Raw genomic sequence first — 14090 nt, forward strand, 5'->3', positions numbered from 1 at the left:
TTCAGTTCCTGGCAACATTCTGAACTCGACTGCCAGAGGTCTAGTTATGGGATCGCCGGCCTGGGTTCATCCAGATGATTCACGTGGACGTCTGTGCCACGGTGTGGAGTAACAAAGCTGAGCGGGAAGAGCAGCAGGGGGCCCCAGCCTGCGCCTGTCCCGAGCTGCTGGGGCCTGTCGGGCTCTCAGGATGGCCTTTGGAGCAGGGAAAAGTCCACGGTCCACCCTTGAGTGGTCCTGAAGTAGATCATTATCCTGACTTGGCCGCCCCTGGGAGAAGCACCCCCAAGGGTGGATGGGCAGATCCAAAGCTCCGAGCCACCTCCTCCAGGCTTCCCCTGCCTTTGTCACAGTGACCAAAGCTCACTCATCCTGTCCCGAGGCAGACCCTGCTCCCCAACCAAGAAAAGGGGGCATGGACAGAGCATGGTGGCCGCCACGCAGACAGGCTCCCAAGGTACCACTGACAGATGTATTTTACGGGTCTCTTCATGTTGATTCTGCATCTCTTTCTCCCGGGAGAACAGAAGCTCCCCGAGAGCAGGAGTTGCTTTGTCTCTGGGTCTCCCGACACCAGGCCTGGCACCCGGCCCAGAGGAGCCAGCCCGGGAAGGCTAGGTCAGAACCTGGCAAGCTGCACATGGTGGCAAAGTCAGACAGACCCAAACTTCTCAAAGCCCAAAGCACAGAGGGGAATGACTAAGACGAACCCTAAGCACGGAGCCCAGGCCAAGGTAACGCACGGGCGAAAGGTGAGGCCCGACGGTTCCCCCAAGCCAGGGCCTCAATATGCCAGTTCCCAGAGTTGCCAGGTCATGCCTCCGAGATTCCCTTCCCAACTGTGCCACGTGGCGGAGATCGCAGCATGGCAAGGCTCCAGAGCACTCTGCCCTAGAGGTGCCAGCTGGGACCAAAGGAGACCCCCAAGTCAGGTCTCAGAAGAAAGAGAAATCAAAAGAAGGGAGGGAAGTAGAAGGAAAGAGGAAAGGGAGGCAGGATGTATGGTGCAATGGAAAGATGGCAGAAATGGGTGAAGCTCTGCACACAAAACAGATGATGAAATGGCCAGAGAACATGCTAGATACTGTGCCAGGCGATACATTGATGACAACACAGGAGCCTTGCTGCAAGTTCTAAGCTGAGAGGGTTGACTTCTCCAAAGGAAAGTCTCCAGTTGGCTGAAGGTCCAGGGAGCCGGTCATCTAGGAGCCGGTGGTCCAGGGCAGATGCTGGTAAGTCTCTTCTCCAGCACACCTGTGCCATTCCTTCAACTGAGCCACGGTCCCTCCCTCTAGGCTGCCCCCTTCTGCTCACTCTTACACAACCAGCCACCAAGACTTCATCCAGCTGGGATGTGGCCGGGGATCATCATGTACCTAGGCCCGGTCCACTGCAGATTCAGACTGACCCTGCACATCTGGGCCACCCGGGTCTTTCTCAGCTGAAGTGCTCGAGCGGCGCCCCCTCAATTTCCCGCATTCACTCACCCCAGGGGCTTTTGGACCCAAATGTAAAACTTTCCATTTATGCTTTTTCAGTTTGACACTGTGAGACTCATCCCGACGTTCCAGTCTATCCGAGTCGCTTGGGACTTTCCGTCATCCTCCCAAATGTCAGCAGTTCTTCTTCAGTCAAGGTCATCTTCAAATGTGACGAGGATGGCATTTATGGCAGGTCATCGATAAAAACGTCCAGCAGCACAAGGACGATCCCAGATCCCCGGAGACCTCACTCCAGGCGCAGAGCGAATAATTAATGGCGACTCTGTAGCCGAACACTCGACCGCTTCCAAATCCCCCCCATCATACTCCTGGCTTTCCATCTTGCTCACAAGAATGGCCCTGAGAATAGCAAATGTTTTGCTAAAATAAATAAACAGGTAAACCGTTTCCTACATGCTGTTGCCAGCGGCGTGCCATCCGCAACTCTCGTGGGCACGCCACCAAGCCTTTGATCTCAATCCCGAGGACCCAAGTCCCGTCCGGAGCCTGTCCCAGATCTCCGGACCGTTCCTCCCATGCCGTTGACACCAAACCCGTCCCAGCTCCCCTTTGAGCCCAGCCATCCAACGGAGTCAGAATCTGTCTCTTCTCTCCTCTTCTAATCCCTGTCTCTCCATCCCCTCCGCGCTACAAATCTAGATAAACTTGATCGGCAGCATTCCCCTCGTCGACCGTTTTGCTAATCCCGCCGAGGAAGGAAACGCTGCGCACTTGATGAAACGAGATTGGCCCTTCGTAGCCTGAATAATCACCCCTTTTCTCCAAGTTTGATGCTTCCAGGACAGACTCGAGGAGGGCCACGGGGCTTCCCTTTGCACATGCCCACGTCACCTAATGTGGCAGAACTGCCGTGTTGTAGAACTTTCCCGATAGTTTGGATGATTCTCGAGGGCCTCCCGTTTGCAGACGCCATTCCTTTCCCCTTTTTGGAGCCCCTCTGCCCTTTCTCCACCTTAAGCTACTCCTTTGGTTTTTCCCAACCTTCCCAACATCACTAGCAGTAGCTCCATCACTTGTCCCACCCGTTACCACGAGAGGATGGAGTTCTGGGTCAGGTGACTTCAAGTCCTCCAGGGCCGCTGGCTGTTCTCTATCTCCCTACTGGTCTCCTGCTTAGTTGTGTTGGGGACCTTCTCTCCTGGAGGTGCCATCTGAGCGGGGCAGTTCTGCTTTCTCTCCACTATTAATGGCTACCCTGCACCTGATGAACGGGGGGTTGGGGGGAGGCCAAACCCTTCCCTGAGCCTCCTTGTCCACGAGAGAACTCAAGAAACCCCCCAGCCCTGCTGCTTTCTGGCACCTGGCCTTAGCTTTCCACGCCAGCCTCAGAGCTCCCCGAGAGCACTGGTCTTCCGGGCCCTGCAAGATCATACACTCCTTGTCATCTTCCCGCCTCCCTGTTATCTTTTTTTCCACAGGGCCCATTAACAACAGAACAGGGTCGGGGCCTGAGACTGAATTGGTACAAGAAGCCCTGAGGGGTGGCCTAGGCCAGAGGTGTCAAATGGGCGGCCCACAACACTCCTGAGTCCTGACCAACCGGATGAAAAGGACCCGCTCCTGTCCAGTTTTAACATCTGGAGGCGGCCATTTTTTAAAGAAGCATATAAATATGTGGTTTTGTAAAGTATGCAGCCTGCCAGGATCCCTCGTATGCTTTAGGAGCCTCTATTTCTGCTTAAGTTTTTCATTGAGAGGTTAAGTGACCCGACCAGAGTCCCACAGTCAGTGTGTCGGAAATGAGACTTGAACCGGGACTTCCTGACTTTGAGGTCAGCTCTCAGCAGCCTCTCTCCCACCTACCACCTCCTGGGCAACACAACAAACGTTGGGCCGATGAAGGGGGCTGGGAAGCACAGAGCTGGCCTCGCCACACAGCTCACAGGCCTCTGTGACGCCAAGGCCTGCTGCCTTGCCACGCCCCAAGCCATGGAGCCTCTTAGCAAGGATCTGGACATCTCTGTGGCACTTGCAAGTCTGTGAGCGAAACGGGTCAGCTTGTCCTGGGAGGCAGCGGCACCCCCAGTTTCATCTCAGTTTTATAGATGAACAACCTAGGGCTGGGGGGGGGGCGGCACGAGACAACACCAGAGTAGGAAGTGAACAAGGAGCCCCAAGCCCGGCTCTTGTGTGAGTGGTCCCAGCACCTGGTACCCGACAAGGGTGCAAAGTAAAGGGGGAGCCTCCCAGAGCACAGAATAGGGCCCTGAGCAGAAGCCCAAAGTGGCCCAGCTGAGACCAGGCTCGCCTTTCTGCTGGAGGGGGGAGAAGGACTTCCTCTGTCTCCCTGGGCTAGCCTGTCTGCTGGGGGGGGGGGGCTTCACCTTTCCTCTCTGGACTACCCTGTGTGTTGGAGGGGGGGGAGGCTTCAGTTCCCTTCCTTGGGCTAGCCCAGAGCATGCAGCCAGCCCAGAATGGGTTCCCCAAGCAAAGTGGAGCCATTCTGGCACCTGGGCAGCTGGCAGCCCGCCCAGGCAAACATGCCAGTGTAATGGGAGGAAGAAGGGCCCGGGTCCTGCCCGACACAGCCATGAGCCTCTCTTTCCATTCGCTCTACTTCTCCCGGGAGATGGAGGAGAGAGGAGGGACAAAGCCCTCCCCCAGCCAAGCCAGCCAAGCGGCCCTTCGAGCCCCAGTCCCCGGAGTTAGGCTTTGCCCAAAGTGGGCATTTCTGGGAGATAAAACCCAGGTCCCATCCGGTTGGGCTGTGATCACCCAGAAGGGCCATTCACTTGGTGGGGTTACCGCTGGGTTCCAGAGACACCGTATCTGAAACAGTGCCTTGGATGGTGTGGGGAAGCCAGCCTCAGGAAGCCCGGGTTCAAAGCCCAGCCCTGCCCCTCACTGTCCCGTATGACCTCAGAAGCGACCTTGCCTGGTTTCCTCATCTGGCAAACGGCGAGCTGGGACTCCCCAGCCTCCCAGCTTCTCTCTAGCCCTCCAAGATCCGGGGCTCTCTATTCCCTCTCTCCTCAAACCCCTTTTCCAGTCAGGTGGTGGAAGTGCCCACTGGGTGCTGCTGCCCCCCTGAACTCCCCTGGCTGGGATTAAGAAGTCCCTGAGGAGCTAGTTCCCAGGAGACCGAGCTGAAAAAGCCGCCACCTCTCCATACCCTCCCCTTCCGAAAGCCAGTCCCTCAAGAGCATAACCTATGACAATAGTGACCACGATCGCCGTGGCCGTTTCTAGGGCGCCCCAATGCTGGCCGAGACCTCCCTGGGAGGCGGGCACTATAGAGATCAGTGCTCCTATTTCACAGATGAGGATACTGAGGCTCTGAGAGGTAGGGGGCTCAAAGGGCCAGCACTCTTGGTAGGCCATCACAAGGGAGACGCCCACTGGGCACAGAGCTCGCATCATGCTCCTGGGACTTGTCCCAGAAGATGATCTGGTCGGCCACCCCGAGCATCCCAAACAAGGGCTGGGGGAAAGAGCAAACAACCAATGGCATGTCGAGGGGCAAAGTGGAAGAACCACTCCTGTAGTGCACAGCAGCACCCGGCCTGCCGTTCGCCCGCTGCAGGACATGAAGCAGACCACTCGCCCCCCCCCCACCCCCTGTGGGCCTCCACTGCCTCCTTGTCCACCCACCGAGCTCGTGGGTCTGCTCCTCCGGCCCCCTAAGATGCCGCTCCAGGCCTAGGATGAGGCGGGCCCTCGTGCATCCCTCCGCTTCCCACTCCCCGGGCCACTGTTCGAAGCCCCAAGGAGCCCCTGGATAAAATCTAACCTCCTGCGTGCTTTGCGATCCTTCAAGGGCTGCAGCTCGAGGCCCCGCTGTTCCAATTTCCCAGAGAGCCAAGGTTACAGGAATCCAGCTCGGGCTGTCTGCACACATCTGGCCTTCTCCTCCCCCAAGCCAAGGCTCTTCCTCCCTCCTCCCCAGCCCCCTCCCCCCACTGGGCCAGGCCTCCGGCAGCAGGGGCTTGAGGGGCAGAGGCCCCAGCAGCAGCTGGGCCCAGCCCAGGGAGTGAAGGGGGAGGGGAGCAGGGGGGAGCCGGGGGGGGGGGCAGGGAGAGGGAGGGAGGAGGCAGCCGAGTGGTGGGGGCCGTCCTTGGAAGGGACGGGCCCTTCAGCAGTCAGGTGCTTTCAAGCCCGGCCCTGCCTCGACTCCACACATGTTTCAAATCTTCCCTCAAAGGTTCCTTCCCCGCTGCAGGAGGGACGGCTTCCTCCCAGATGAGCAAAGGGCCGAGAGCTGATGCTGAGTCAGTGGGGGAGGGGGTGCCAGGCCGGCCGTGCCTTCCCTCCCGGCCTGCCACTCCGCTCTCCCACCTGTAGGTGACCACAGGCTCGGACCCCAGTACTCCTCAGCAGGGATTTCCCTTCCCTTCTCCTTCTGAGCCAGCCTCGCTGAGGTGCCGGCCACTCTCCCGTCCCCAGGCCACGGTCCCCGTGCCCACAATATGCCCCCCCATCCAGATCACCTGTCGTGAGACCAGGCGGTGAGGCCCTTCTTCCTCCAAACCCCCAAAGCATTCCCTTGGCTGGGTAGCTAATGGTCTGGCCTCGAAGGACCGGGTGTTATAGTTCTGTCACTTGTCCATCCCCACCCCCTACCCACTACACACAGAAACCCGGTGCTCCATAGACCCAAAAAGAGTACGTCGCGGGGCTTGTTTTGGGGTCCCTGCTGAACGCTGCGGTGGCTGGTGCTGTGGCAGACTCTGCCCTCCGTCACCCTCTCAAAAATGGTACCGATTTTTTTGTTGCCCTGGTTCTGAAAAAACCTAACTGGGCCCACACGATTGCTTCTTCAAGATGATCCCTCCAGCGCCACTGAGCCCAGCCTCTCCGCTCCCTCTGCACACTCCTGGGGGACGGCACGTTTTGGGGCCCCAAAAGTCTCCCCAAAGACAAGCTCACGTGCCTTCCAGCTGGAGCGCGATTCTTTTGTTTGCCTGAGGTTGGAGGGGTGCGAGAGCAGAAGCAGGCTGGGCTTGTGGTGAGACTACAGCAACAGAAAGCCAGCTGGCCGCCCGGGGTCCAAGACAGGGACCCCAGCAAGCACAGGCAACACGAGGGAGTCGGGGAGAGCGGCCGAAGTCGGCTTGGGAAGGGAGAGGGTGGTTCCAGAGGGTGGTTCCTACGATGAAGGCTTCTCAAGAGGCCGTGCCCTCCCAGGGTGCACTGCTGCAGCCTTTCTTCCAGCATGTTACCCCAGGCCCCCCTCTAGCAACTCATAAAGGGGGCCCGGTGGACTTCAATCCTCAGACACTGGCATTGCCCTGGCCCCTTTGAAGTGCCTTCGATGCATCGGGGCATCGTCCTGCCGGGGCCCAGCACGGGCCTTTGAGCATTGGCCCTGCCGCAAATGAGACGGGAGAACAAAGGCCGGCTCCCGACTCCCGGCGAGCCTCCACCCCAGGAGTCTGCAGCCATGGTGTCAGGGCCTCAAAGAGTCCCTCTAGGCCACCTGGAAAACCCCAAGCAGCCATTAGCTGTGGCCTCCTAGACTTTGCTCCGTTTGGCTAAACACTCCCAACTGTATTTTCATCTGGCCCAGGCGCCCCGGGGAGCTGGATGTTGGACACCTGGGTCCCAAAGGTACAAGCCTATTGTGCACAGCTCAAGAGAAGTGACTTCCTGTGGTAGACTAAAACTCAAGCCTTTAAAAAACCCCCAAGCCCATCAGGCCCTCGATTGTACCTCCTCAAAAGATGGCAGCTGTTGGTCTGCCCCATGGGCTGCTCCTTCTCAAGTCCAGGAGACAAGGGCACAAACTCTGCCCGACCCAAGATACCCACAACATCCTGCCTCGCTGATGTGGGAGAGGGACAGAAGTCAGACAGAAGAGGAAACTGAGGCATAAGAGGTCAGGCGACTTGCTCAGGGGGATTAGAGGCAGTAAGACAGTCAGCATCTGAACGCAGGTCCCCTGAGCTTCTGCAACTGCTCCAGAGACCCTAGTAGTAGAGAAGGCACTGAACTGAAGAGGTGCTTCAGCTTAGAGGCCAGGAGCCTCTCCTAGGGTCGGCCCTCAACCTGCATTCCCAGAGGGCCCCAGGGAGCCGGACTCCAGAACCCAGCTGGCCCAGCTCCTCACTTTACACATGAGGAAATCAAATCCCGGGACTAGAAGCTGGCATAGCCCAGCACCTCTCAGCCAAAAGCAGGGGAGGCGGGGTCTGGGGATTTGACCACATTCAGATTTTGAATTTTCTTTCCCATCATCCCTCCCAATAAGGTAATGGCAGTGAGCTTCGATCCAGCCCTTTAAGGCTGCAGAGGACCTTAGATGGAGCAGCTCAGGAGGTAAGTATACCAGGTGTTTTCATGCCCATTTTATAGATAAGAAAGCCAAGGCTCAAGTCATTATTAATCAGAAAAATGCAAATTAGGACAACTCTGAGATACCACTACCCACTTGTCAGACTGGCTAGAATGACAGGGAAAGATAATGATGAGTGTTGGAGGGGCTATGGGAAAACTGGGACACTGAGACATTGTTGGTGGAGTTGTGAATGGATCCAGCCATTCTGGAGAGCAATCTGGAACTATGCTCAAAAAGTTATCAAACTGTGCATCCCCTTCGACCCAGCAGTGTTTCTACTGGGCTTATCTCCCAAAGAGATCTTAAAGGAGGGAAAGGGGCCTGTATGTGCACGAATGTTTGTGGCAGCCCTCTTTGTAGTGGCCAGAAACTGGAAACTGAAAGGATGCCCATCAATTGGAGAATGGCTGAATAACTTGTGGTCTATGAATATAATGGAATATTATTGTTCTGTAAGAAATGACCAGCAGGATGATTCCAGAGAGACCTGGAGAGACTGACAGGAACTGATGCTGAGGGAAGTGAGCAGGGCCAGGAGATCATTGTACACGGCAACAAGATTATACAATGATCCATTCTGATGGACGTGGCTCTTCAATAATGAAATGATTCAGACCAGTTCCAATAATCCTGTGGAGAGAGCCTCTGCCCCCAGAGAGAGGATTATGGGAACTGAGCATGGGCCACAACACAGCATTTTCACTCTTTTGGTTGTTGTTTGCATTATGTTTTCTTTCGGTTTTTCTTTTCCTTCCTTCTTGACCTGATTTTGTGCAGCAAGAGAACTGTATAACTGGGCATACATAGATTGGATTTAACATATTTAACATGTATGGGACTCCCTGCCATCTGGGGGAGGGGAAAAGTGGGAACAGAAAGTTTGGCAGGGGTTAACGTTGAAAAAAAAAGAAAGAAAGCCAAGGCTGGAGGGCTTCGGCAACTCAGGACCACAGATGAGAAGTCCCAGAGGCAGGATTTAAACAGAGTTTAAAGACAGTCACCTCCCATCAGAAGCTTGGGCTGCCTCAGTGACTCGATGCCTACAGCCACAAGGCTGGGGCCCTGGCCGTGGGATGGAGCCGAGGAGGGTGTGGGCCCCCTGTCGCCCCATCTCTCTCCAGAGGCCGCAGGCTCTGCCCTGATTCTCTACTGGGGAGGGTGAAGAAGGTCCTCCCCCCAGGGGGTCAAGCTAGGGGGCCTTGCTAACAAGAGAGACAGAGACAGAGAGAAACTGAAAGACACAGAGTCAGAGAGATGGAAAGAAAGAGAGAGAGACAGAGAGAGGAGGGGGAGGAAGGGAGGGAGGGTGGAGACAGATGCAAAGAGAAAGAGAGATAGAATCAGACAAAGAGGCAGAGAGACAGAGACAAAGAGAGACAGAGAGACAGAAAAAGAGACATTGCCACTAGTCTCTGGAGAGCAGGCAAAAAATCAACACCCTCCCTCATTCAGAAACTCCAGTAGTATTAGGAACCTTCCGACCATGCCCAGCCAGCCCTGAGATGAGGGGAGGGAGAAAGAGGTACCACGGCTAGGGCACCTCCACACACCAAAGCACACTTCTAGAGAGCCTGACTCTTAGGCCCGACAAACCCCCGGCCCACCTAGCCCCTGCCCACAGCTCCTATATGAAGAGCAGCCCCAAAACAATGTCCCAACAGAAACAGAAAACCTCTGCACCTCCCTCCCCAGCCCCCAAAACCTGTAACACAAAGAAGAAACCTAGACCATACAATCTACAACACCTCCCAAAGCACCAAACACACAAACACAAATTAATCCGGCAAAATCCTTCACAAATGGCCTAAACAAAACATTAAAACCTCTACTTACCCCATTTACTCAACAAAAAAGCCAAAGAATAAGTCAATACACCTCCCACAATTTATAAGTAGTAAAATACTTATAACCCTCACTTGCACCTAGCATAGCCAAAAGTACTTTATAATACTCTTTTCCCCCATTTGCAAGTCACTTACTTGCCAACACACTTTAAAGCACATGCTTGAAACCCCTCCAAACACAAGGCCGCCAACCCCCTCCCTCTAACAAGCCATTCATCAATCCAAGTCTACACCCCCATACCGTGGCCATAAACCCACTTCCCCTTTCTCACCCACTTGAAACCCCAAACAAAACATCACTCCCATATTACACTACAACATCAACCTACCCATGAAAAAACATCCCAAGCAGCAAAATTTTCTCCCTCCAAAAAATCACATAGTCCACACTTTAGCCACTTCCCACGCCACACACACATCTACGCCCCTCCCAGAACGCCCCACACCTGTCCCTTAACCACACAAAAATCCTCACAAAACTCTGTCCCTCTGAAAAACAAAAACATCCCATCTCCCTATGCAAACACAAGCAAAAGCACCCCCCTCTCTATAGCAAAATACCCGCCAAACCACTTTAATCCCACCTCCCACTTCACCACTACACTTATGCCTAAACACAAACACTCCCAAAATTAACTGGCCAAAGGAACCCTCATCCTTCCCCTCTGCTCCTCTCTCTCTGAAAGCCATACAGCCCCACACTTCCCCTTTAGAAGCATTGAAAACACCATTCCTTGAAACACTAAACACAAGTACTGCTAGAAAAAATCACCCCCCACCTATGTCTCTCAGAAACCTGGTAGTAACCACAAAAAAACCTACTTCCCCACTCCCAGAAATAGAAACGCTTTGCAAACATCTCTACCCTACCCCAAACTTCCCACTCTGCCCCGCTCCCTATTACTTACAAAATACATACTATCCCATCTTCTCGCTTGCTCTTCTTGCCCATTTATTGTGCTTTCTAAATAGCTTAACAACAACAAAATATACTCCCCATAAAAAACATTTAAACACCAGAAAACCAGCAAACAACTAACATAATGCCAAAACACACGAAATTTCACCATAAACAATACAAGAAAAACCCATTAAAAACCCCATATATCCCCTATGCCCTCCCAACAAACCCCTTCCCTCTTCCGCTTAACCGCCCATTAACACCACAACACTCTCCCAATCCAAACCGCCAAACTGCACAAAACCCCCTGCTTAACCCCAACCCGAAAACCCTTCCGCTTTACAACCTCACTTCCCACCCCAAAAACACCGCTCGCGCCCATACCACCGCTCACAAAACCGCAAACATCCAGAAAACAAAACCACTCAAACATAAAAAACCTCTTCATCTCCCAAACACACTTCCACCCACATAAATAACCTTTATCTTCCGCCGAAAAAAACACAAATAAAAACAAACTGCAAGCAAACTATGCTCATAATCCAAACCAGCAAAACAGAAAAACAGCAAACAACCTCCCCACCACCATTCAACTCCCATCCAAAACAAAACACTACTCCATACAAAAACAAAACCAAAACACCAAAAACCCTCCCTCCACACAAAAAAACACCGCCATCAAAAAATAAAACTCAAACACAAAAATCACAAGAAACCCCGAAACAACTTCATTCCAAGCAAACAAAACACCCCACCATTGAAAAACCTCCCCATACCAAACATAAACTCCCCATACCCCACACCAAAACATCTTAACCGCCCGCTCTAAAAAGCAAAAATCCGCTCCAAACCGTCACAAGAAATAAAAACACCGAAAGAAATCAACCTCCCTCTCACTTCGCAATTCCCACATCCACCGTCCACTTTCCCCGCACCGCTTTCGCCACAAAAGCATTACTGGCAATCTTACCCTCTCTCTCCACTTCCTCAAAAACATTCTCTCCACCGCCCCTCCACTGCACTCCACACACACTCCACCACCACTTGGTCTCCATTTCCCGCACTACCACCACCCCTTGCTTCGCAAGCCAACCCCACCGCTACGCCACACCAAAACTGCCGCCGCTTCCACACCGCCAAACCCCGCACTACCGTCGCCGGCAAAATAAACAGCAAAAACCGAAAAACGAAAGTAAAAAGGCTGGGAGGGGGCGCGCCAGCTCAGCGGTTCTCGCCGTACCCTCGGAGGCGGGCGCTTTGGGAAGACGGGATCGCTCCAGCCTGAGCCCGGCTCCCTGCGCTCCTTCCTCTCCTCCTCCTCCTCCTCCTCCTCCTCCCACCCCCTCCTGGGGGGAGGGCACCGTCCCCGGGGCAGGAGCCGGGGGAATCGGCCGGCAGCTCGGCTTGGGGCTCCCCGCGAGCCCGCTCCGGGGCGGCTCCGTGCGCCAGGGGTCCGGGGCCGCTCGGGGGCAGGGCTCCCGGGGTTCCCCGGCTCCCGGCCCAGTTTCGCTGGCCCGCTGCCCGCCCCCCCCCCCGGGCCGGCCAGAGGTGCGCGCCCGCTTCGGGCCCGCCTGCTCCCCACGAGCCTCCCCCAAGTGGTTCCCGGTCCGCATCCCAGCCCCGTCCGGAGGCGGCACTGACGGTCCGCGCCCGTCCACATGTGTGCACGCCGGCCCTCGGAGCCCGCGGGCTCTCGGGGCCGCAGGGAGGCCGACGGGGCGGCCCCGGGCCGAGTCTGCGCGCCGTGCCCTGCGTGCCTCCCGCGCCCTCTGCCCGCCTGCCCACCCGCGGGGCCGGCCCGGCCGGAGCCCGGCCGCCGCCGCCGCTTACCTTGGACACCAGCAGCGGCTCGCCGTGCTCGAGCCCCCCTTTGAGAGTGAAGCCCCAGGGCGCGCCCCCCTGCAGCTGCACATGGGCGTACTGGCAGGCCCCCGGCCGGAACTCCATCCTGGCCCCCGGGCCCTCGCTGCCCTCGCCGCTGCCCCCGGGCTCCATGGCGGCCGCTAGCCGCTCCTCCGAGGCGCCGCCACCATCGCGCCCGCCGCTGCCCGGACGGCCTGGGCCGGCTGGCCGCGCTCAGCCCCCGCTGCCCCCGCTCCTCCGGCCGCAGCAGCAGCAGCAACCGCCCGGCCTGTACAGGGAGAACTGGTGGCAGAGACCAAAGGAGGGCAAAACATCGGGCGAAGCCGATCGGAGGAAGGAAGGAGGAGGAGGAGGAGAGGAGAGGAGAGGAGAGAGAAGAAAACACTGCCTAACATACCAAACAGAAACAAAACGAAAACGAGAAAACCAAAACAAAACACAAGAAATTACCTCAAAGCAAGAAAGAAAAACAAAGGAAAGGAAGAAACTCAAAGCAAACAACCGCCAAAATAAAGAAAAACCAGAAAACGAAAACGCATAATAAACAATACTGAAAACATAAAACGCCACCAAAACCTCTTTCCTGCCATTCCTTCCCTTACCGAAACCCCTCCCCTAAAAACAATTCTCCCACACCTTTCCCCTACCACCCTTCCCATCCCAATGCAAAACGCCCGAAAACGCCGCCACCGTCCGCAAAACACCGTATTGTCCAGCAAAGAAAATGCCGAAAACACCCATTCCCGCAAAACGAAACACCCACCCATCACTCAACCGAAACACCCTTCGAAACGAAAAAACAGAAAAACGAAAGAAACGAGAAACCAGCAGCACAAACTTCTCCAAAACGACCCCTTCCCCTCACCCTGAAAACTTTAACAAACTTGACCAAACACCCCGTCTTACAAACGAAAACGAAATTCAAACATTCACGTCAAACTCATCTGGCATCGGCAAAAATTTCCCCACTCCCCCTCCACACAAAACGGCAACATAAAACTTACCAACTCCCACCATCAAAACGCCCGCTTACAATACGCCCACCCCTAACTCCCTTTACCCCACCCATTGCATCCAACCGAAGCCAAAAACCACCCAAAAAACACCGCCCCACCGCCTACTCCCCACCGCCCTAAAACACGCAATGCCAAACGCGCCAAAACCAAAACACCGCACTTTACCACCACTTGCCCCACTCACACCGCCCCTCAACACACCGCCCAACCTCCCTCCATAAAAAACTTTACCGCCAAACACCACAACTACCCCCGCTTTCACCACACCATTCCGTAAACACCACTCCATCCACCGCCTAAACCCAAAAAACCCCCCACTTTCCACCGCCCCACCGCACAAGCAAAACACAAATCCTGCCGCTTCCCCTCCCTCCCTCCCCGCCCGCCCTATTAATAACGTCTACCGCTTGGTCTTTAACCCCTCACCCTACGCTTAAAATACGCTTAAAAACTACTCTCTATATCAACAAACCGCTTGGTAAACCACTGAAAATAACTGAAACAATGGCCGTCTACCGTAAAACCGTTATTTCTGCAAAACCAAACGCAAATAATGTCCAAACCTGAAAACCGCAAAACAATGCAGAAAGTAAACGAAAACCAAATCGCCCCATCGGCAAAACTATCCGGTAATCCCATTTCGCCGTCCGCCCTCATCGCCAGCAAAATGGCCAGCAATTTCTAAAATGC

At 55.2% G+C, this 14090-nt stretch overlaps 1 protein-coding gene across 1 annotated transcript in view; it reads right to left on the bottom strand.

The window, feature by feature from the left end:
• SHROOM4 (shroom family member 4) overlaps positions 1-12627 on the bottom strand; it is a 127958-nt gene extending 115331 nt beyond the window's left edge. The window contains exon 1 of the mRNA XM_031944810.1: positions 12352-12627. Within this exon, the coding sequence (XP_031800670.1) occupies positions 12352-12516 (165 nt within the window). The 5' untranslated portion in view covers positions 12517-12627. The remainder of the gene's footprint in view (positions 1-12351) is intronic.
• Between the last annotated feature and the right edge of the window lie 1463 nt (positions 12628-14090).

The sequence above is a fragment of the Sarcophilus harrisii genome, chromosome X (genome assembly GCF_902635505.1).
Source record: "Sarcophilus harrisii chromosome X, mSarHar1.11, whole genome shotgun sequence".
Taxonomy (NCBI): domain Eukaryota; kingdom Metazoa; phylum Chordata; class Mammalia; order Dasyuromorphia; family Dasyuridae; genus Sarcophilus; species Sarcophilus harrisii.